This window comes from Perissodus microlepis, chromosome 1 (assembly GCF_051167445.1).
Source record: "Perissodus microlepis isolate ML-2025 ecotype Zambia chromosome 1, ASM5116744v1, whole genome shotgun sequence".
In the NCBI taxonomy this organism is placed as follows: domain Eukaryota; kingdom Metazoa; phylum Chordata; class Actinopteri; order Cichliformes; family Cichlidae; genus Perissodus; species Perissodus microlepis.
This window is the reverse complement of record NC_140461.1, coordinates 20,525,072-20,549,301: the sequence shown is the minus strand read 5'-3', so window position 1 is coordinate 20,549,301 and position 24,230 is coordinate 20,525,072. Positions and strand designations below refer to the sequence as shown.

General features: G+C 41.6%; 2 protein-coding genes across 7 annotated transcripts in view; both read right to left on the bottom strand.

Moving 5' to 3' along the window:
- Positions 1 to 1,511: 1,511 nt before the first annotated feature.
- On the bottom strand, positions 1,512 to 19,544 carry trim66 (tripartite motif containing 66). 4 transcript variants are annotated; one of them, XM_084934563.1, is made up of 21 exons: positions 19,416 to 19,518; positions 15,590 to 15,805; positions 15,285 to 15,341; positions 15,103 to 15,139; positions 14,215 to 14,428; positions 12,772 to 12,901; positions 12,329 to 12,445; positions 12,106 to 12,220; positions 11,709 to 11,855; positions 10,500 to 10,617; positions 9,454 to 10,286; positions 8,117 to 8,155; positions 7,427 to 7,636; positions 6,480 to 6,585; positions 6,306 to 6,387; positions 6,032 to 6,212; positions 4,607 to 5,466; positions 4,385 to 4,508; positions 4,034 to 4,108; positions 3,257 to 3,409; positions 1,512 to 3,125 (listed from the first exon to the last, which is right to left on the bottom strand). In XM_084934563.1, exons 3-21 carry the CDS (start codon positions 15,320 to 15,322, stop codon positions 2,889 to 2,891), a joined length of 3,816 nt encoding a protein of 1,271 aa, XP_084790689.1. In that variant the 5' UTR covers positions 15,323 to 15,341; positions 15,590 to 15,805; positions 19,416 to 19,518; the 3' UTR covers positions 1,512 to 2,888. The 4 variants fall into 4 exon arrangements, with proteins under 4 accessions (XP_084790689.1, XP_084790680.1, XP_084790672.1 ...); XM_084934554.1 differs by lacking the exon at positions 19,416 to 19,518 and adding an exon at positions 17,687 to 19,402; XM_084934546.1 differs by lacking the exon at positions 15,590 to 15,805 and having other exon boundaries at positions 19,416 to 19,544.
- A 2,064-nt stretch (positions 19,545 to 21,608) lies between these two features.
- The window catches only part of dennd2b (DENN domain containing 2B), a 54,545-nt gene continuing 51,923 nt past the window's right edge, over positions 21,609 to 24,230 (bottom strand). For 2 of the 3 annotated variants that reach the window (XM_084934591.1, XM_084934584.1), the window contains exons 17-20: positions 24,073 to 24,184; positions 22,808 to 23,047; positions 22,426 to 22,512; positions 21,609 to 22,114 (exon numbers count right to left, since the gene is read on the bottom strand). In XM_084934591.1, coding sequence (XP_084790717.1) covers positions 22,080 to 22,114; positions 22,426 to 22,512; positions 22,808 to 23,047; positions 24,073 to 24,184 — 474 coding nt within the window. In that variant the 3' untranslated portion in view covers positions 21,609 to 22,079. Of the gene's footprint in view, positions 22,115 to 22,425; positions 22,513 to 22,807; positions 23,048 to 23,945; positions 24,185 to 24,230 lie in introns of those variants that run through there. The other variant, XR_014800750.1, reaches the window with a different exon arrangement.

Here is a 24,230-nt window from a genome sequence, read left to right as displayed (position 1 = left end):
TTGTGTGACGCGAGGCAGGATCCAGCAATGTCTCCTGGGCCACGTTGAAGGGTTACATCACGTCTGTGCTGCCGAAAGAGTCCAGCAAGTTACTTCTCCCTCTCTCTTTAATGCTCTCCAGACAATCAGATTCATTATTACATGTTATGGGATGTGTTCTGATGGTGTTCTGTTTGGAGTGGCCATGAAAGAGCCTTTTAACCGTGCAGACTAGGTGGGTGGTGCTGTCTGCATGACTCACTTCTACATACATCAGGGCAAAGAAGCGATGGGTTTTAAGAAGCATTTCATTACGTAAAACTAAAAGCTAAAACTTCAAATGATGCATGTTAACTGATTTATGACTCGGGAATATTCAAAACAAATGTGAAAAGAAACTGGTAAAACTCATCTTGATGTGCATTTTGCCCTGCTCGCGGGCTTCCAGGAGCTGCTAACCTTTAGTCTGATTGCTTTCTTACATTTGACAGATTGAACTGAAGGTTTGGGTTACAATCATAGGTACAGGCCGATGATAGTGGCTGCTTTGAAAACAAAAAACTACTTCAGAGCAAAAAGACTGTCAAATCTCAAGGAAATAAGTGTGACTAATTACACAATTTTTAGTTCTTTAGTCTCATCTGATTAATTCTTAAAACTTCTGTCCGTTCACAAAAAAATCTCTCTCTACTTTATGTTGCATCAAAGCAGTTTGAGAGATTATTCAACCAAATATATTTTTTTAAATGTCACGAAGGTTTTAGAAGTAATAAAAGAGTCTTTTCTGAATATTTTTGCAGTTTCGGCTTTGTAATTCTGAGCACTCTTACCACCCTTCCACACACCATTAATGAAGCTATAACACACCCATAACCTCGGACTGTATGTGACATGGCAGTGACAGGATTTTGATATAAAGTTAACATTGCTTCGTTTTGATCCAGCATTTAACCTGCTTTGCAGTTTGTAATATGTCCCTGTATACGTCTTTTCTCCCCATTCCCCTTCCTTAAGAACCACTTCTTGACAGTCACCCTTCCACTGAGACTGTTTCAGATGAGTCAGGTCTCGTGTCTGGATTTTTTCTTAACAACACGGCTTTCATCTGCTGTAGATTTTTTTTTCCCCTCCACTTTCCCATTTTTTGGAAATCACCTTGCTGTTGCTTTTTTATGCCTTTTAAATTGCGTTATTGTTTGCTTTTATAGCTCAAACTAAATAAAATTAGGGGGAAATGTGTTTTTCTGACAGGCTGCTAGTAACAAAGTGCTTAAATATACAATTTAAATGTTTTTTTTTGCTAAGTTATCTGTTATGTGTAGACACAACACTGATTAACCCTTGAGTTAGGTGCTTTTTTTATGCTTAAATGATTCATAGGTCAGTTTTAAGTGGCTTAGCAAACATGCAAAATGAGGAGAAAAGCGGCCAGTGTCCAAAAAAAGAACTATTTCTCAAGACCACCATAAAAGTTACAAGAAAGTCAGGCTCCTTGGAAGCAAAATATAAAGAAATGACAGGGGACTCCGGACTAACATGCTTTTTTTCATGAATGCTTTTTATTGATATTAATATTTGTGCATTTATAATTACAGTTACAAAAAAGGAAAAAAGAAAACATTTCTCTTGAAACAGTGACAGCAACTATGGCAGTTTTCCCTTACGTCTATTAGATCTACTGATGTCAAAAGGAATAGCATTACATATACTATGCATTCGCTACTTTTGTACATCCATCGCCATGAGTCACACAAAGCGTATATTAAGCTGCAGAAACCAAGTACAGCATAGTTAAAAACAGGAAATGTGCTACAGCGTTTTTTTTTTTTATAAAATTATGCATTTCCTTTCGACAGTAATTCTCTACACACAGCAGCAAGTACATTTTTATACTCATCAGTAATCAAAGATAACAACACCTTAGACTTTCAGTAAGCCTGAGACATCCTGATAAGAGAAGAGTGGAAGATTTTGCTCCAAGAGAAATAATATGCAATATACATACACAAACTTATCTGCTAGCTAAATGTGAAATTTTACATTTCATGAACTGTTTGCTCCAGATATTAAATTCTCCAATAATAAAAATGCCCCGGTGAGCTCTAACAGTGCTTACGGTGCCCACGATCTCTCACATCCTGGCTTCCTCTAATCTAAACAATTTGCTGCTGCTTTTCAAAAAAAGCTACTGACACACATAATTATAACAACAATCAACCTATGTTGATTGCCTGCAATCATTCATATAGTAAAATAAAAGTTTATACAGTGACACGTGTATAAATGATTTGGAAACTCGTGAATATGGTAAGTACAGAATTTACCGACAAAGTTTCAGAGTACTGCGTATAATCAGGGCTATGATGACCTGAAAAAGTCCACTTAATAAAGATGCAAAGTGCGATTAATAAGCATCCAACTACAGCATCCTCTGTACAAAAAAGCATGTGATGAAAGATATATAAGGTATTTTATGTTAGCAGAAAATAGCAAGCAGTGCAGTGTATCAGGAGCATATGCTTAGCAGGCAAAATATGACATGATAAAGGAAGTATTACAGCATCACCTCACTACATGGCTGTAGAAGCAACAAACCGAGATCCACAGAGGTATGACTGCGTAACCTATACAATGTGACCTTCACTTATTTCCATTTTCGCACTCAGCCCCTCCGATGAGTTGCATGGATAATAATGACTCCTGCATTAGTTACTAATCTCAATCCTATTTTCGCATGTTTAGCTGCCATCAGATGGCAGTACTGTCATATCACTGCAAACCACAAGGTTGGCTTGCTTTTAGAAACACTGGTGCATTCCCTCTGGCTGCTAAATGAAAAAAAAAAACCAGCATATTTATAAACAGAAATAACATGTTTGCTGCCATGGTTGCGCACTATTAAGCTCTAATTAGAAATTATGCCTCCTCGACTTGAGAGACTGCCTCCTCTTCCTCTTCCTGTGGCACTGCTCTCTTCTCTCTGGCCAGGGGAAGCCACTCTCAGTGGTCCTGTAAGCCTCGTCGTACTCATCGCTGTCTGAATCCACCTCAGCCATGGGGAAGACTCTGCCCGGGAAAACTTCCTTCAGGTTGGAGGTGAAGAAGGCCTCGAGGCTGCGGCCTGCTTGGGCCACCTCAGAGTCAGGCTGCAATGACGGACGGGGGGGGGACGGGGATGCCATTACAGTAATTATAGTAAAGTAGTGACCAGTGATGATGTCGAGACTGATTAACCGTATATACACAGAAACAAGCAGAATTTAGATTTTTAACTTACGTAATTGAACTTTGCACAGTTGCGGAACATGAGATACATGTCGGCCACAAACTCATCGGGTGAGCTGTAACACTGGGTATTCCCCTTGCTCAGCTTGGCCCTGATCACAGACAGGTCCATTGGCCTCTTGATGATCTGGTAGTAATGGCGTGCCTGTGTGAGAAAGCAGTGGCATTTAAGAGTCTTATATTATCCCCCCAGCCACTTTGGTTCTCTAAAACCAATTCCAATTTAATTATCTCAGGAGCACTCTGCTCTTCAAAATGCATCACATTAATGTTGCATGAGCTCCATTATGTATCATTGTGACAGACGTGTTTCTACCTGTGCACAGGGTGCATGCTTGCATCGCAGTCTTAAACTAAGTTAGATACTCAAGACCCATGTTACCTTTGATAGCATTGTTTATGGGTTACAAAACAGCTTAAACACAATGCACAATGAAATGTTGCATAAATAGATGATAGCCATGAATAAATAAGCTGATTTAGGCATGAATGACAATTATAGAATGCCTCAAATATCATATAAAATGAGCTTTGTAAATACTTTATGAAGAAGAAAATGTATTCAGCACAATTTTAAGGCTCTAAGGATTCACTCACTTGGGCAAAAACTGAATGTGAGCAGAGCTGTGTTACATATAAAACCCATGAGGGAAACTTTAGACTGGTAGTAAAACTCTTAACTACCATGTGTCTGTAAGTATAATGAAAACATAATTATATTCTGCGAAAATAAATTTACTTTACTGTAAGAAAATGTTGATTAGCTTACGAGTGGACTGACGGGCTCTTGGAATGGCGCACTCAGGATGTTACTGAGGATCAGAAGTGTCAGCCTCTCACATTTCTGCAAAGATTCAACCAAACATGAATGAAAACTGGCGCGACAGAAAGAGAAGGATCGCAGTTAAAGAAAAACTAAAAAAACACATTAGTTATTGCCACATACATTTTTTATAGCCATTTTGATAAGTACGTAAACACTCGTTAGTCATGATATTTATGGAGATTTTTTTAGCATTTAGATGAACCCCCTCGGGTAATATGAGTGACAGCTGTGTTACCCTCTATAACATATCAAATTGACTGCTGTAAATAAGTTTGTTCTTATGAATTGACCTACTTTCTGGTCACATGGAGATAGCAAATTTGCTGATGCATTTTCTCCAGATGCTCTCTCATTGTCACCGTTGTATTCGACATCTGGCTGTAGAACATCTCTGCACAGGGTGCACACCCAGTCACCTCTGAATGAGGGAAGACACATTAGGTTAGCAGTACCAGCTTTATGTAAACTGTTTAACAGGAGGTGTGAGGATTGTGCTGAAATTTCACGTGAGCTTACGAGGGGAAGGTCGGCAAAGGGGGGATATGGCAAGAGAGGTGGAAGACTTTTGGACAGCGATCACAGCATAGCAGGTCTCCTCCGATCAGACAAACGGCACAAAAATCCTCACTCTCCAACTCTGTGCCGTCTTGCTCAGTCTGGACTTCCTCTGTGTCTCCGGGAACAACGGGATTTGCAATCAGGAGCGGCCTCTGACCTGGACCGATCTCCTCATCCAGGTCAGAGCGAAGCGGTTGCGGGTCATCGGTGGTCAGCTCGGGTTCAGAGTCTACATCGAGCTCAGATGCCACGGAGCCCTGAGAGTCTGGAGGCTGATCGGAGACCACGTCAGAATCAGTCTCGCCCTGAAAAGTGGGGTCGTATACAGGCTGGATGTCGGACTCCGTTTCAGCATCACCTGATTCTGTATCTGCATCCAACCCTCGGCCGTCTGGTCCCGCATCTGATTCTGGATCTGCCTCATACTCCAGACTTGGCTCTGAGTCACCACACAGCCCCATCTCTGCAGACTTCTGCTCAGCTCTACACTCCAGTTCAGCCTCAGATGAAGACGGTGCATTCGGGTCAGAATCTGGTGATGCATCTGAGTCAAGCTGTGGGTCTGAATCAGTCTGAGAGATGACTGCTTCCTCTGACACTGACCTGGGATCAGAGTCAGAATCCAGATCCGGTTCATAGAAACTTGGTGCCACATATTCAGAGTCAGCGGAGAGCAGTGTGGATTCTTTATGAGGAACAGGTACCCCTATGTTGCTGTCGCTGCAGTCTGACTGTGCGGTGGACTCATTACAAGTTTGTCGCTTTGGTGCTGCAAGCACGCGGGTGGCCCCACTAGTCTCAGATTCTCCTGTTATTCCCTGTGTTTACAAGAGAAGAGAAAGGAAGGGATTTTTTTCATATTACAGTTTAATCTCTTAAAACCCTCATGCATAAATACTACAGAGGACAACAGCTAGCCAGGGTCATCCTAAATTACCCCTAAAGCTTACTAGCCAACACACTTTAGCCATAACCAAGTAAACAAATGAAATAAATGGTGTGGTGACAGCTAATTATATGCCTGCTATTGTGCTTTTAACCCTTTAAACCCTAACCTAATTTACCCTTTAAACCAGGGGTGGGCAACTCCAGGCCTCAAGGGCCAGTGTCCTACAGGTTTTATGTGTATCCTTGATCTAACACAGCTGATTTAAATGGCTAAATTACCTCCTGAACATGTCGTGAAGTTCTCCAAAGGCCTGGTAATGAACTAATCATTTGATTCAGGTGTGTTGACCCAGGGTGAGATCTACAACCTGCAGGACACCGGCCCACGAGGCTTGGAGTTGCCCACCCTTGCTAAAAATGCTAACTGTGACGGGTTAGGGTTTAAAGGGTTAAAACAACTCCCTTCTTGTTTTGAATGAAACAAATGCACCACACCTGGGGCATTACATCCTGCCAGGTTTTCTGCTGAGGGACGGTTTCGCTCTTATCCGTCCCACTGGCAGGTAGAGGGTCACTCTGTCTTCGTCCGTGTGGTGGGAGCTGAGACACAAGTATTTTGAGACGCTCGAGGCAAATGACTGGAACCCTGGGCCTTGCAGAGTCGTTCTGAATATCACTATTAATTTAGAGGGATGTAAAAATAGGTTAACAATCTGTTTTCATGATTTGTGCATGGACTGATCTTTCATTTTTTTAAGACAATACATACCTGCTGTTGCTGTTACTTGAGAAGCTGCATTTCTTGTTGGCATCAAAACCAATCTCTTCATTTAGGTAAGTGATGGGGTGATCTAAAAAGTACAAAGAAAGTCAAGCAGTTGAAAATGTGAGTTTTTTTTTTTAATTGACTATGTAAGAAAAAAATCTCAGTGTTTTCAACCACCTGGCTCTGTCTTATAGGACATTAAAGGAGGTTCAGTTGAAGTTTCCTTGGCCACACAGAGCACCCCATCTGATGCTCTCCTCTGTCTGGGATCCAGCACGTAATACTGAAATCAAAATAAGCATTAAGTAAAACTCTTTTAGTCACTAACTCCAGCAGCAAAATATGCTGTTAAACCAAATAATGGCTCCTGCGGGTTTCTAAAAGCATGCGATTTTTCAAATGACAGAAACTGTCAAAAATGATTGGAAAAATGGGCTCCTCATTCCCTCGCTTATCTCCTGAGAAAACTGTTCAACTAAACGCCTCACAGATTTTATTATTTTTTTCCTTTTTTACAAGAGTACTGCACAGATTTAGTATCGCACTCTCTGTCAGACGTTGGGAATTTAACTATTAAAACTGATTTAGCAGAACCATCGTTTTGTATTCTTTCTCCCTCGCTCATTTTCATTCTCCCGCCTTATCAAATTGAGCACCTCCAATATATGCATAGCACCAGATCAGAGGTGTGGGTGCGCCGTGCCAAGAGCAGCTGATTTCGCCTAAGCTGCTAGGCTCAAGCAGAGATGAGAAGTGGGCTTTACGCGTGCACAGGTGTGCTAAGCTCACTTCTTTCTAACTCTGCATTCCTTTTATCCTGCTCTTTCTGCACCTCCAGAAGGCTTTGCTCTTTCTTCACGTGGCAGATGAATTCTTAAAAGCGCTTGAAAAACAGCAACCTAGTGACAACTGAGCATCTTAGTCCATCGATGCAAAGTGGATCTTGGTATTGTTTTCGCCTCTAGTTAGTTTTGTAGTTACAGTTTTTATTGTGGAACTGTGTATCACCAGAGATGACAGTGCTGAACACACATGTGGCGAGTGCACCTCCTAACTGTGATCGGTCCTATTCTCTCTGACAGCTCAGCCTACCCACGTGCAATCATATTCTGATGCGGGGTTACCTTATTTGCAGCTCCCGCTTCTAGGCTACGAGCCCATCCTGTGGGCCTTTCGGCGTAAGGGCTGGCGGATGGGGCTGCCAGTTCTGTCGGGATGCTCTGGGAGCGCCTCTTCCTCCTCGAGCACACCGAGCCAGTGCTCAGCCTGCTGCTATGCTGCATATCAGACACACACTCGTGGGCTGTCACTGTCACCTCCAGGGATGTGGATCTCTGTCAAAAAACATAAATATATCCACACACACAACTGAGCTGGGGTTTCAAGCAGCCTTGCATGCACAGGTGCACCTGTTCATGCCATTAAAAACTGAAAGGAGACAAAAAAAAAAGTGGATGGACACACACGGGCACACACCAAATGAACAAAAACATCACTCAGAGCCTATTCAGGGAACACCTCAATCCTTACAAACATGTTGAATATATTAGTGTTATTGTTGGAGCAATGAAAGCTTTGGATATCACACCAATTATCATATGTAAATTCAACCCGAGAGCTACAGTGTGGCCCTTTGATTAAGCCACCACTCTCACAGTTTCTCTCATATATTACAGTTTACTGATCCAAGTCTTCCAAAAGGTTTTTTTCAACACTTTGGCTTGTGTCTCTTTTTCCGGTACACCATCACACATTTTCAGGCCAGGCTGACACCAAGCACATGCTCCTTAGTATCATGCGATTAAAACACTCACCTGATCTATGCCCCCTGGGAAACGTATGCAGGATTCAGGCTGTAGAGGAAAATAGACTATAATCCTTCTCTCTGGAATCACGGAGGGGTATGGGAATTTATCTCAGTGCAAACCAGAGCTAAAAAACTGGCAGCTCACACTATTCCCTCAGCGACTCATTAATGACAGGTTAAGTACACAAATGACTGTGCCCAAGTGGCTTTATATCACTTTCAGATGCTGTGACTTGAAAATGTAAAAATAACATATCTTTGTGGTAGTAATCACCCATCTTGAGAATTTTTAAAGAAGGGCGATTATGCGGCTGCTAAAACCTCTGGCATCAGTAGTGATTATGATGAACAGCGAGCTCCTGGATTTAAGCATGCATTGAAGTGCTCGGCTATAATTGTCAGAGCAGCTCTTTTGTTTTCCCATCATCCCTTCTTTTTGAAAGCAAGAGCAGCTTTCTGTTGCGCCATCTGTTTTTGAGGCTAGCTGTCAGCTGTGGGAAGTGATCGTTCTGGCATTAATATAAAGTGTTGCTTTTGGTTTCAATTGTTAATGGATATTAATTAAAACTGAACGCCGCCTCAAACGCTCCAACACTCGTCTACATGTCAATATTTTAAAAATATACAATAGCCCTTTCAAAACGCGTAAATCGCGGCTCTCCGAGCTTTTCATTCGACTTAAACGTCCCGTCATTAAGCAATTTCTAATGCAGGCTTTGGTGCCTTTGTGTAAGCAAGTGTTTGAACGTCTTTGTTTTCACAGGAAATAGGCTTGACCAAACAGTAGCGGGTTCTGAGAGGCACATATAAACAGCTTTGTGTGGTTTACCATAGCAGGGTTAAAAACTTCGCTTGAGCCTCTAGAAACTTTGCAGAACCACGTGTGAAGTGAAAAACCGAAGGCTGAGGTGCATAAAAATCCCACCGCATGGCTCGCTTTCATCTGAGGGCCAACTGTCAAACAATGTTCGCAACTCTGCTGCTTTTAAGAAGCTTTATGAAGCTGGATTTAAGCAGAATTTTGTTGTTACAACGAGGAGCGTACAAGAAGCACACTGTACATAAAACGCTATTTTTAGCTGATCGGCTATTCTCAAGGTGTCGCCATGTTTGATTTGGCAGATTTTTATGTTGGTCGCCCTTCCTGACACGCCAGCAAAGAGATTTCTGTTTCATTTGTACAATCTTTTGCTTTAAGACACATTTTTTGTTTGTTGTCTTTTTCATCTTATTTTTTTAATATATTGTAGCTTCAGCTCTTTTTTTAATGCATGTGCATATGGGTATATATTATATTGCAATATCCTCTGTTGGTGAGGTTCCATTTTTAGCTTAATTTCTCACCCTGGCATCTCTGTGGTCTTTGACGGTCAGTGCAGAGTTGGTCCTCTCTTGCTCTTTTCTCACACCTGATAAACACAGCAGCACCTGCTGCTGTTGCTGCTGTTGGACAGGACTCTGCACCCTCCTGCCCTGTTGTAGCTCTTGATCCAACATCTCCCTCCTTTCAGCAACCGCTATTTGTCCACAGGTCTCCTCCACACGATGCGTTTCCACCCGGCTCTCTTCACTCATCGGATCCCTTTCCAGAGCCGTGTAGCTGAGCTCCTGTTGCAGAGATCTGCTGGTCGATAGCTTCCCCCGACGCCGGTTTGGTCTCCCACGCTCTGCACTTAGCCCAGCCTGGGTATTTGGAAGAACTTCTTTGCGGTGTTGATGATGAGAAAGATAGGACTTAGACTGAGAATGTGGTTGTGAGTCAGCAGCTTGTGGCTGAGATGCAGATGCTCGGCTGCGGCTGAGCTGATTGTGCCTTCTGTTTGGGACAGGTGATGCAGGTGGAGGACGCTGCAAGGAACTCTCCTGGTCCCAGAACCTCTGGATCTGCTGGTTCTGGTGCTGGGAAGCAGAAATATGAGCTGGCTGAGCACAGCTGGAGTTATAAAGTGTGGTGTCCAGCTGGCTTTTGTCCAGACTGGGAAGATCTGGCTGCGAATGAATGCCATGAAGGCAGCACATCTGAGGCTCACAGCAGGCTTGGTACCCACAGCCCGGCTCTCGTCCTCTGTGAAACACTGGTGGCAGAGTCAAGCAGGTAATGGGCTGGGGTCTCATAATACTGGAGCAGGCCAACCCTGGGGGATAAGCGCAGTTTCCCCCCTCAACAGTCAGCTGACCTGCAGAGTAACAGAGTCACAGTGAGAGCCCGGTTTCAGAGAGAGTATTTCACATGTCATGCATCAAAATAATGCTGATTAATTATCAAACAGATATACATAGTTACGGTTCCTTTTGTGCCTACTTAACTTTTTTTTTTTGAGTGAGGAGGTTTCTCCTAGAAAAACATGTTCTTAAAAAAAGTCTTCTTGCATTAACGGATTGATTTTTACCTAAACAGGAAATTTGTTTCGTCCAATAACTAGCATCCCAGTTGAATTTTATCTTCACAGGACTCCAAGAATCTGAGTGGTGTGACGCCTCAAGCAGCTGCTGCATCTGGAGTGAAATCTGCAGGAAAGGAAATATGAAAAAGATGAAAGATCAATTTTATTCATTTAGGGTCAAATCACAACAACGGTCACCTCAAGGCACTTTAGATGGTAAAGACCATTAAATGATAGCGAGGAAACCCCGACAATCAGACAGCAAGAACTCGGTGACAGTGGGAAGAAAAAACTCCCTTTTAACAGGAAGAAAACTCCAGCATATATTTGTAGATGATTATGCATTTCCTTTGTTCCTTTCACTAAAAATATGTCATTCAGTTTTTTATAATAAACTAAATCAACACAAAGGATAAAACATGCTTGTTAAAGTGGACTTCACATAAAGGTTTTTATGATAGGGCAAGAGGTGGACTACACTCAAGACAGATTTCCAGTTGATTCACATCCATGAGCTGTCTGATTTAGAGGCACCAGTTAACCCAAAGAGCATGCTTTTGGACTGGGACAAATGCAAAAAAGTGATGCGGTGGCCAGCTTGAGGTCCACGCACAAGGCCCCAAGCTGCCCACTACACCACTACGTGACAAAAGAGTCAGTGGACAGATGTGTCTCCATACAAATCATGAGACCAGAAAGACAAATGGATGTAAAGTAAGTTTAAAAGAACACTTAAGTGGTTTAGTTTGGACTTCCACAAAGAGGCTTTCCATCCATGGGCGAATCTCCCAAAACAGTGGATCCTGCACTGCTTATCATGCAGCTTTTCTATTTTTAAACCCCACCTAACGGGTAAATGTCAAACTCCAGGCTGCCAGTACAGAGCACACGGAGCCTTCTTTCTTTCTCATGATGAACTAAAGCCAGCAACACAACTTCAGCAATTTTCTCAGGCTGCTCCTTCAAAAACACAGAGGGCACTGTACAGCACAGCACAGACCGAGCAGTAATCTCTAGCAAACTGACCTTCAAGTACAATTGGAGTTCCCCTTTAAATGTAAATGTGTGGCTTCTTTTTCAAAGATGATAAAAAGAGACTTCACACTTGTTGTTCTACTTTACAAGAAATTAATTATCACCTCTCTCACAGGACCGGACTTTGTGTGTGTGTGTGCATGTGCGGGACGACGTCTGTTAACTGTCTCATATGCATACCAGAGCTCTGCTGAAGAGCACCGGGCTTGTGCAGTGATGGGTCATAGCCCAGGTGATGAACTTCTGAATATGGTCCAGCTGGCCACATATCTCTATTGCCCCTTGCAGCTGGTCCTCCAGACGCTGCTGGAAGCCCTCTGCAATCTTCTGTAGAAAATTTAAAAAAAAAACAAATGTAAACATGAAGTTTTGTGTCCTTACTTGCAGAAGGCAAGCCTTGTGATTGGACTGCAGGTTAATCAACAGACAGCTTTTGACAGATGTAGGTGCTGGGATGTCGGTTTAAGCAGCTGCGACAGCTTATCATGAGCTAGCGACGGCATCGTGGCAGTTACAGATTCTTTGCGTGTAGATTCGTGGCCGGCAAGATGATTAGATGGAAAGAGAAAGTAATTACCTCCAGTTGCTCTATTAATAGGTTGGCTCGTTTGTTAAGCTCGTTCATCATAATCATCTTTGCCATTTTAATCTGGTTCTCTGCCTTCCTGTGTGCAATCTTCACTCCATGAAGCCTGGAAAGACAGAAAGGGGGCAAATGTCTCAGTCCCTCCCTAACCCATCATTTGTGGGCAAAGTTGCTCAGAAATTGGACTTTAATGACAGTGTGGGTGAAAACCAACCTCTCCTCTATTTGTTTAGCGCTGTTCTCCACTGCAGACCTCTTCTCCTCCACCTGAACCATCAGACTCTCAAACAGCCACTGCTGATCCTGTAGGGCCTTTCCGATCTGCACCACCCTAAACACATGAGAGATCACAGCATCCACCAGAAAGTTCACTAATTTATTCTTTGAGCATGACGAACACCAGAATTGAATTTGTTTCCCCCGAGGACAAGACATTATGCAGGTGACCTTCGCGGCACCTCCTGCTTTCTAACATCACAGAAAACAAAAAGGTATGAATACTTAATGAATGTTAGGCTGGCCAAGGGTAGTGTATGCAGATATAGATGATAAAACTGACAAGGCAGTTAAAGAGTGTTACTGCTCACAGGAAGTTTTTTTTAACCTGTGGTTAGCTCTTCTCGGCAGTGTCCTTGTGCTGTGCATCTGAGGACTGACCTGTGGTTTTTGTGGGAGGACAGGTGACAGCTGCTACAGCACAGAAGGTCACATGACTCGCAAAAAAGCTCCAAGGGCTCCTGTCTGTGAGAGTGGCACATGAGGAGGGACCAAGGATACGACCCCGGGCCTGAACGACATACAGAGAGAGGAGGGGGAGGGAGGGGAGGGGGGCAGAGCAGCAGTCAACAGACAGTTCACAGTCAGGCCCACAGCACGCAGCATTAAAGTAAACGCATTAGAAGAAAAGAAAGACTTGCAGTGTCATCAGCCTGTTTGCTCAAAGTTTGCTCAAATGGCATGCAGGATCACATGACAGCCTCTAACTGTCGTCTTGATAAGTTATGAACACTTTTTATTATTCCAAAGTGTCTTTTAATGTCATCAGTATAGGACAGATATGCTGATGTGAAATACTTAAAGAGCTGTAAATCCTTAGACGTCGCCTCTAAAGTGCCATGCTGACCAGACCAAGCCTCAGTTCTTTAAGTCGTTTATTCTCCTGCTAGCTAATGGTCTGAATATAAATTCTACTTGTACCTTAAACCTGGATTCTTTTTTTTTTTTTAAATGTTGAAAATAAAAGTCAGTCGGTGCACTTACTGTTGCATTAAACATACATGAAAAGAATCTGAAGAAAACTGAAGAAAACTGTTACCAGTTTTGTTGACAAGCATTATTAAAGCTGACCTAGTGCTACACTTTAACACCAAAATAATGACAGCATACAGTTGTGGCACCCGAAGGAAGCTGAGGTTGCAATGGTATGTGTTAAAGAGTGTTTAGTGACAAAGATGTCAGTGTTTCAGCTGCTGTCCAACTGGCTTTTGAAGTACCATTAGCAACATCTCACTTTTAATACACACACTCTAAAGGGCTTCTCACCTGTACCTCTCTCTCTATATAAGAAGCTTTTGGCGCACAGAAAATCCATCTAACATTAGCTGGATAATGCTAATAAACGTACCCTACTGCTCTCTGGTGGCCGGCTCACCTCAGCCAACCCCCCTCCTGCCTGCAGATCATCAGAGATCTCTGTGGTAGAGAGCTGAGCATCACCTTGTGTGCATCAGCCTGATCTGACTGACCACATCCTGTCTATCAGCGCTGTCACACGGTTTTTCTCACAAGTACACAAACCAAATGCTAACCCTCCCACATCACAATAATGCTGTCTGGGACGTGTTCATTATGATTTGACAACTTGTGCAAAAGCAGCTGGCAACAAAGCTGCCAAACATACGCGATGGGCTTAAAATAGCAAAACACTAATATTAGCAAAAATGAAATCATCCGAGCACTGAGACACGTGTTAAAGACAGGTGCATAGAAATACATGCAGCTATCATGCATTAATCATTGCAAAAAGACACCAGCCCTGCTAACTATATAATAATGTGTCATACAAGTCTGTAAAGCCAACAAATCAAACTAATGTCTTGCCTTGTCCAGTAGGAGGCAGGGAGCTGGAGCCCCTCTGGTGCAGTTCTGGGAACTGGGTGGCACTGGGCCTCTGTTGCTGGTGTGATTCCATGTACTGGGAAGCGTTGGGGGTTCTCAGATGCTGGTGCACATCTGTGCACTGGTAACACAACCACTTGTTGCAGAGCGTACACAGACTCTGTGCAAGAGTCGGCTCTGTGCACTCTGAGCAGCTCTGAAAGAGAAACTTTGCCTTAAGTCATACAATGAATACACAAACACATGACAATGTGTTAAAAAGATGGGGTGGCACATGTCAGAAAAAATTGTGCTGCTGCTTCATTTAAGGTGGAATCACACTTTAAGGAGCTGTTATGCGTTTGCATGCTTGCAAATGCCTCCGAGAGTCTTTGTAGAGCAACTCGGGTGGATAAATATAAGTACCCAACCAAGAGTTTATCTAACACAATAAAATATCTAACACTGAAATCTAAAAAAGCTGGTTTTCATCAATAAAATGTTCAAATGCTCTCTCTTGTTTACGTCGTCTTTAGTTTCAAAATAAAAGCACAGAAGCTATAAGAACAAAGCACTTTCACTTTTATTAATTTATCCTTGCCAGGACATTTGTCATCTATAGTTGATCCTGCCTAATTTTGGAGCCGTGAACAGCACCTCTGGGATAAAATTCGCTTTTGAGACTCTAGTCCAGAGACAACAGTAGGAGTATTCCAAACATCTAACAAGACTTTTGGGTTGAGAAGAGGGCAACACAAACATAAGAAACATGCCAGCTTTATACAGAAAGTGCACGGTGCATAAAATGCCACATGAAAGAAATATAATTTCCTGTTGTGTCAAAAAAGAAATTAAAGATAGGAAACAAGATTCAAAAATGCGACAACTTACCTTCTCCATTTCCGTGCTTTGCGAGGGGATGTGTTGCCTTCTCAGCGGGAGGGAGTGAAGAGGAGAGGGAGAAAGAGAGAGAGAGAGAACTGCCTGACGCCTCAGCAGCAGAAACACTGAGGCTTCTACCTGAGGCAGGAAGCAGTGTACACTGAGAGGTGGCCCCAAAGGAGGCGGCTTACATGACAGGCTCACTGTGCTCTCTCCTCCCCCAGATCATCCAAGTGTAGGACCCCTCACTGCAGACGAGGAGAGAAGTGTCATGTTCATATTCATTCACTGCTCGCTGGTGCAGCCAACAAAAAAAAAAGGGAGGGAAAATCTAATCCTTTTTCTTAAATAAGCCTGTGCATAATAATTGGGAATTAGGGAGATAACATAATTATTTTTTGTAGGGCAAAATATCCCCGGAAGCCTTTCCAAATTAAAGGAAGGAAGACCAAGTGACCTACAATGAGCAGGGAAGGAGAAATTGTAATGCAAGCACCTTTAGGTTCTTTGCAGCAGGCAGGATTAGGTGATGCAAGGCTGAGGTTTTGTCAGGCTAAGTTGAGCTGGGCTAGGATGGGCCAGCTGTGGCCTTCTTCCCTTCGTCAGCACGAGGAGGGGACAAGTCCCAGAGGGGCTACACTCTAACGTAGCTCACGGAAACGGGGTCAGGCTCTGATGGGACTAGGATGCACTCCTGCTATTCCTTCTAAAACTACAAAATCAATCAGGACGTTAAAATGAACAGAGCACTGTACAATGAAAGTAAAGAAGTACAGATGTGAACACAGAAAAGATAAATATAAATATAGCACTTGCATGTCTTTCAAAGATACAGTTGCAAGATAGTGTAAAAGCCGAGAAACGAAACCAAAGAAGAGGTTACTGCTTAAACCAACCAAAACTTAAAATAGTTCCACATCAAATACCCAGAAGCTTTGAATTAAACCAATGTGGCATCTGGACCTATGAGAAAATCTGCCTAACAACAACCCTTTACAGCCTGACCTAAAAATCTGACAACTTTCTCATCCTTGGATACTTCAGCGGGGGAGCTCAGAGCAATCCCATTCCCCATTGTGAACTCAAAGACCCAATTTGAAACACAATTAGCCAGTCGTGGTGCACCCTGTGTCTCGTTCACTCAGCTCTGTAGCATTTTCAAACTGCGCACTCGCTTTCTCTGCAACCTGCACAGCGTTTATCGCTCACATTGAAACCTCCCGCCAGCTTCCCTGCTCTGCTAAGCTGGCACTAGATACGCATACCATCTCCGGAGACGTCACAATTATAGAAACCTGCGCTATGATCTCTCCCTTGAAAGCACCTCCCGAGTAACATCTATTAACACTGAGGTGATGAGGTCACAGAGAAAGCGGGATTATCTTCAACCACTCTGAAATTATCATGCTGTTTTACTATTCCTCCCCTCAAACAACTCACTGTTACCAAATCCATGAACAGGAAAGAAACGTCTTCACTTTTCACTCACCAGATGTTAATCAAGCGCAAAGTCTTCCTTCACGAAAGGCATCACATGTGACAAAAACATCCCGACCTTCTTACTTAATTTAATTTAAAGATAGAAACAAGTCTTAAACACATATTTTCCACATCATGTTTATCTTTTGAATGTGGGCTAGTTGAACCGGTATAGCTGATAGGCTATAAAATAACATGACATTTATTTTCAGTATTATTTATTTTAAAGGGGTGTTTATAATTTTTTTGTCACCAGGGGGCGGAATAAGCAAGCAGACGAACAACTCTCACATATTATTGCTCTTTAGCTGCAATGGCTACCTCCTTAATAAACTACTTTCCACATATGCCAACAACACAATTTAATATTCAAATGTAATATTACTGACATCGGTTCAGCCTCAGCATGTAAGCCATAAATCCAAAAACACTGAACTAGCAAAAGACTCATAAAGCTGCACAGTAAAAATTCCCAGTTCGTCATTACACTGGCAATACTGTTGATATTACGGGTAGTCTGTAATTAAGTGTTCTGTGCAAAACTCCTGAACCACCCCTCAAGGGGTGAACCTGTGTTGTGTTTACATAACAGGCAACTTAGCAAAGAACCAACAAGGTGATTCTCAAACAGCTATTAGCCGGAAAATTGGCAAAAACCATAAAATCTACAGCAGATGAACAGTATCTGAAAGTCATGTCCTTAAGAAACAGGAAAATATCCAACAAAGCAAAGCCTCATCAGAAATGAGCTCAGCAGAAGCATGTCATTTTTAAGAAAGGAAAACAGGGAGAAATGAATGAGGTATACCAAATTATACAAAACTGTGCTGAAAATCAGTGGCAACAGGTCTTATGGAGTGATGAAATTTGAAATTTATAGTCCAAATATTGTCAATAGGCATAGTGGAGATCAAGAGAGACTTACTACAGTGAGTGTCTACAGCCATCTGTAAAACACAGTGAAGGCTCTGTCAGATTTGATGGGATTATGAATGCAGAAAAGTACCATCAGATTTTAAACCACCATGCAGTACCATCTGATTGGCAACAGCTTCGTAGCTCAGGATGACAATGATCCAAAAAAGCAAACCCTTTGAATGCAGTAAGAGCATACCTGGATAGAAAAACATACGACTGAACACTGTCAGTCGTGGACTGGCCTCCCCAGAGCCCGGGCCTCAACATTTTTGAAGCAGTGTGCAATCATCTTGACAGAGAATGAAACAAAAGGCAGCCAACATCCAAAGAGAAGCTTTGAATCTTCAATCCTTATGAAACCTGGAAAACTAATCCTGAACACTAAAGGAATTGTAATTACACTAAATTACAAGAAATCGTCCCTAAGAGAGTTCAGACTGTGTTGAAAAAGAAAGGTGGTCATGTCAAATATTGACTTTCAAGCTTGTTGAAATTGTAAAATCTCAGTTTTTTGCTTTTTTTTTGCATGTGTTTCAATAAATCATTGCACCTATTTCCCATTTTCCTACCAAAATATAAAGAAAGGGTAGCTCGAGAATTTTGCACAGCATGATAGGTTAACCACTGCATTTCATTTATAGTAGTACATGCTACAACATTAATATATAATAATATATATGCAAAACATAAAATAATATTTTATTAAAATTTGTTAACTAACAGGGTGCTGCAGCTACTCTGCAGCACTAAGGATGCTGGGAGCTGCGGTCCTCTAGCAGGCTTCTCAAATGCTAATTTGGATTTACATTAAACTACATTTCTTTACATTGAAGCAAAAGAAAACATTTGAAATTAAACTTCACTGAAAAAAGTATAATATTAATATAATATTCATAGCAAAACTTACAGAATAAGGAGCTCAATTCACGCAATAAATAAGAGGAAAAACATATCAAGAAGTTCATCACAGCGGGTGGCCTCTAAAACGAAATTGGCCTATATGAAATCCAGAGCCGTGCAGAAGTTATTTTATGTGAGTCAAGTCACAGGACATGTCACAAACTAAAAAAACAAAAAGTTTCTGCACACCACTAAGTCATGGGATGTATAATTGTGAAAGAATAAATTTTTTACCCTCTTTATCTTATCGAGGCGTTAAAAAATTAGTTTTAGCTTAATAATAAATACAAGTTCATCAAATTATTGCAATGAATACCTGTTTAGTGTTTAGGTTACATTATGACTGAACTGTAAACAATGTAAAACAGCACATCCGTATCTGAATAGCACCCAACCCTTGTGGGAAACTTACATTAAGTGTGAACAGTAATGTTTTTGTATTAGCCCACTGCATAAGGCTGTGGGAATTCGGGATTTCCTGTGATTTTCCTTCTGGCGTATTACGCGTTCGGCTACCTGTTCCATCTGTTTATGGATGTGCTGTCAGCACCTTATTAAAGCTTTTTCAAATAACAACAACGAGCATGTCAGAGACATCGCAGAGTACCTGCCCCTTCAGCCTGCCTCTGCATCAGCAGCCAGCGCATCACTGAGCGTGATATTATTTTTTAGAAAGTGCGCATGAGATTCCGCCCCTATCATGGCATCATGGTGCAATCCACAACACAGAGAAGGACAGCACGCAAACACAAAGTCCGCACACGGATACTTTCCACCACTAAGCATCTACAAACTGTGCCTGTGTACAAATTAAATCCCCTCACGAAGCGCACGGCTCGTGCAAAACATCCTGTCAGGTAAACATGAGTGTGCGCGCGTGTGAGGATGTCACAGTGTTGTTTTTGGTCCGGAGGAAACGAGACTGTGTGCCGAGAAACTCCGCTTCTGTCAGCCTGCCCATCACATCTTGTGCCCTGCGTCTGCACAAAGAGAGTTTTTCCTTTCTTTTTCTTTTTTTCTTTTACCTTGACCCGAGCATCTCCGAGTGTTGATCCCCCCTTCGGATGTCGCTCTTTGGCCCGGACAAAATTTTGGAGATTCCAAGTCTCGCAGTTAATCGTGAGATTTTATAGTCCTGCAATACTTCTGACGTTTCTCAAGGCTGAAGTGTGACACTTGGCGAGAAGACTGCAAGTTTACAATAAGAGCCTACCGTCACTGAGCGATACAAAATATTAACGTGTAATACCTTTCGAAACTTAAATGCAAAATTATGTATTATGTATGTATTTTTGTAATTACAAAATTACAAACAAATCAACAACGTGACCAAAATTTAAAACTCCACATTTTTCTGAAAACGGGAATCGTGTATCAATTTCTGAGTAAAAAAAAAAAAAGTGCGATAGTGATAAAATATTACGCATTTTATCGCCGAGTTATTACTGCAGCATCATTTCAGCTGTTAAATTTCGGAGATTAGCTGAAATTCATAGTTTAATTGTGTGTGGTCTCTGAAGCGTTTTCTAATTATGTTTTTTTTAAAGTGTTGTGCATTATCATAATAAAACATGATAGCGTTTTAAAATCAAGCAAGCATCTGAAAATCATAGATGGCTTTAGTGCCTGACTAAATGTACAGAAATTCAGCGGACATGTGAATGGTTCATTTAAAATCTCAACACTCAAATCAAACATCAACATCAGTAACATGTATGACTTTAAAAGTCATCTAGTTAAAATAAAATAAAGATATGGAATACTTTATTATTAAAGCAGTGAAAACATTCAAATATTTCTTTTTTAAATCAGTCAAGCGAGTGAAGCCGTCGTTCATAATGGTCACAAATAGAACATTAAAACATTTTCTCAGACAGCTTAAAGAAGTAGCAGGTATATTCCCAATTTAAGGCATCACTCTACACACTCATCCTTTCCTGGTCTTGAATTATTGATACTATAATCTGCAGGACCAGTTTTATTGCAGCCACTTGGCCAGTTTACCCCATTTGCCCTGCTGCTGTGGGCAATGTAGCAGCACATATCCTTGGTGTCCGCAAGTTAAAGTTCAGCCATAATTTTAGCAGTATGTTGGTGGTTTTAGGACCTTATACTTTTACTTAATTTTTAAATTAGATACTTTTTTGAGTATGTCTTTATGCCACTGTAGCTGCAATCAATTTTAAAGGAAACTATTGCACCTTTTACTTTTTTCCTAGACATATTTCAGATGAATATTAGGAAAAATCTGTTTAAAAATAAAAATGTTTAAATAACAGAGCCACCAACCTAAGAGTTGGATTCGGCTGCAACATTTAGCTTCCTGACACCGTGTTGTTACATGAAGATATTTTGGGTTTCATTCTGTTTATTAAGTGTTGCATGCTGTGTTAAGCAGCTTTGACTTTATTGTGCTACGCTGTAAAAGAAAACCAATATCCTCATATGAGGAGATACTTCTTCTTTCTTTTTTTTTTACATAAACTTCCTGTTCAAAGAGGAAGTTTGGTTTACATGGTAAACACAGGTTCTAATCACAAATAACTAGAAGAAATCAAAATACAATCTCAGGTTACAGGAAGTTAAAGTGGTAAGACGCTGTAATGTCAGCTGGACTGGGGGATTTTAAAACTCCCAGTTATTACACCTATGAATGATAATATTCCACAGTAAAATATTAAATACTAGTACATGTGTGTATTTACTACATTCTGAAAGCATAATTGTAGGTTCACTGTTATTATAACTTGATTTCACAACTTTTGCTCAAGCAAAAAAATTCTTTCATGGCCAGCTCTTTATCCGAAAGTCTCTGCACGACCACTTCACATCAAATGTCACTCTTAACTGCGATAAAGACACTGGCAGGAGAAAAGCACCATGGCACCTGGAATCAACAGCGAGCCGCTCAGTTAGGAGAGCTAATAACAGCGTGGCAGCGACAGCCACCGGAGTGATGTGCACAGACGTAATTAGGTTACCAGCAGCATGTGGTAGCCGGTGTTAGACTACTGCGCCTTTTGGGATCTTCCCAACCTAATGCACAGCTTTGGGAGCGGCTGTCATTGAGATGTCAGCGATAAAAGGAGGTGAGTTTTCATCATCAGGCAAAATGTGAAATATATGTCTATGTCTGACTGGGAAGTCTGTACTGCTTTGGGCCTTGTTTTGATAATGAACGAATACAGTTTAATAAGGTTAAAGAATAAAGAATAGAATAAAGTTTAAGTTCAATGCTTACACTTGGGCACTGAAACAATTTTAATGATCACTTTTAATAAAAGACTGTAAAAATCTCCAGGAAGAGTTCAAACCATCTTCTTCATTGTATTGCATGTACAGTTTTTGAATAAGCTTTAGGTCAAACAGAGAAAAACACTGTCGTAAAATAATGCAAAAAGGAAAACATATCTGTACATCTACGCCCACCTGCAACCCATTTCAAGTCACATACACTCACAAACTCCGATAACACTCTTCACAAGCACGACTAGACATCAGTGGTTACTCTACGACTCACATGCTGTGTACCGTCCTGCTATTGCTATCTCATACTATAAACATAGGCTGAAGAGTATCACAGCTTACAGTGAAATAATATGTACATGCTTTTAGAACATTTAAAACAAAACAAAGGATGAAAATGGGAGTCATCTTGACGCAGAGACTTGAAAGATCAGATCGTCTCCTCAGTTCTTTTTGTGGAGAAACTTCATTTTACTTCCTGGAAATAAAATACATGAATCTATTAAGCGGTGTAAAACGAAGCCACGAATATTCGGTATAAAAAAAAAAATCTGATTTCTGGCAAACATCCATGTTTAAGTTCTTATTGGTGAAGCCTATCACAGCTAGCTCGTGTCATGTGAGATATTTACAATAAAAAATAAAGTGAGAGTGAAAGTGTGCAGAGGTTTGGTAAAAGCTGCTGTGTAGCTCTGCCTGTTCAGATGACATTAGCATATGCAGAATAAATATTTGATATTTCTGTTTATAACTTTCCAGCTCCTAAAATATGTCTGCTTCTGAACTCACCAAGGCCTCTGAGGAACTTGTTGACTCCACTCTGCTCTGTGTCTGGCAGCTCCTCCAAATATTGATCTACCCGCTGCTCAAACAGACCTGTCAACACAACAGCAGAGATTTTTCTTTAAAAAAAGAAAAAGGAAGGGTAAAGAATGAGAATATGAAACATCAATACTTCAGGGAGCTGCTGTGATTCAGTGAGAAAGCATGCTGTTGAAAAACTTTCAGCCACTAGAGGTCAGTGTAAGTGCAATGCTTTCTTCTGCACAGAGAGCACTAGGAATGCAGGGGTGGAAATGCACAAAGAAAAGCAAACAGCTTTCTCATGAAATGTTTTAAGGAAGAAAGAGCATTCATAGACCCAGCTGACACTCAGAGAACAACAGTCTACCTTTAGCTCGTGTCTTTCTGAGCTCCCGGTCTTGGATGAACCCTGCGAACATCTGAGACTCCATGAAGACTCCCAGGAAACGTCGGATGCTCTTCGATGCCACTGATTTGCGGAAGGCCTCTCTTTGGAAAATGCGCTCCCCACGCTCATTCTGAGTGATAAACAGGGAGTAATGTCCAATAGTCTCCAGGAAGAAGCGAATGAACGCCTCCGACACCAGGCTGTTCAGCGAGTTATACTCTGCGGGGGATAAAAACGAAGGCGTTAATCGATAAAATATGCCCACAGCTTTTGTTAAACCTTGAAGTTCAAGAATTTTGCTGTGCTTGCAAAGTAAAGTTGTCGAATAAAGACCAAACCTCAGTCATGTTAACCACAAAATTGAGACATAACAATAATGATGTGACAGCTTTGTGCTTATCCTATGTCAGAAGATGTCAAGTGAAGCACAATGACACTGCAGGAAAAACCTGAAATCCTGCCCATCAGAGCACCCAGAGCTACAACTGTCATTCAAGGCTAGTTTACCACAGGTCAATATTTTTTACTTATTTCTTCTCTTGATTACTCATGTTGTTATTGTTTTTTATTACTTTCCACTAATATTAGCACAAGAAAGCTAATTGTTGTAGTTTCATTTTTCCCTTCACCTACAGTCCAATGAGGCTATACTGTGGGTTGCACAAGTGTGTTGGCTTTCTGGACTAGTGAGAACTGGTTATGAGTGGCACTTGGCACATGTAACATAACCACACAGAGTGTTAGCTGTTGGTCTTGGAGGGGAATTTGGAAAGCAGAGATAAAACTGTCTGAAGTAGCCTTAAAAAAACACAATTGATTTGGCCTTATTATGTCAAAATTCTCTTTGTTTCTGTGCCATAAAGCATGTTGTGACAGCCCATTACAGGTAAGCCATTCATGATTCCTTGATAAAAGCCTCATTTCCACACCAGGAGTCAAAACCTGGCCTCCTGGGTGAAAACCGGGAATCCTGACTGCGAGGGCACACGGGAGCTACACATAGAGACATTGACACATTAGAAACAACTGCACTTATGCTCCAGTCAGCTTGAAATGTACACTACTACCACCAGAAACAGCATTAGCTCATCTCAAAGATGAGCCTTTCATGACTCACTGTCAGCAGAACAGAAGACGTCATTTCCCAGCCAGTTTCACAGACTTGTAGACCGCGCTCCCTGTCGCCCTAATTAACAAGAAGAACATCTGCCGCGTTACCGAGAGATGTTCAGTCGCTTATTCACCTTCGTCTGACTCGCTGTCAGAGTCCTGAGTGATGATGTCATTCCTCTGCTCCAGCGCTTGCTCGAGAGCTGCTTGAAGTTTCCGCGGCAACAGCGATGCCTCGTCATCCATCTACAGACAGTTGAAAGTGCTGCAGTTACTACAGATGAACAACAGT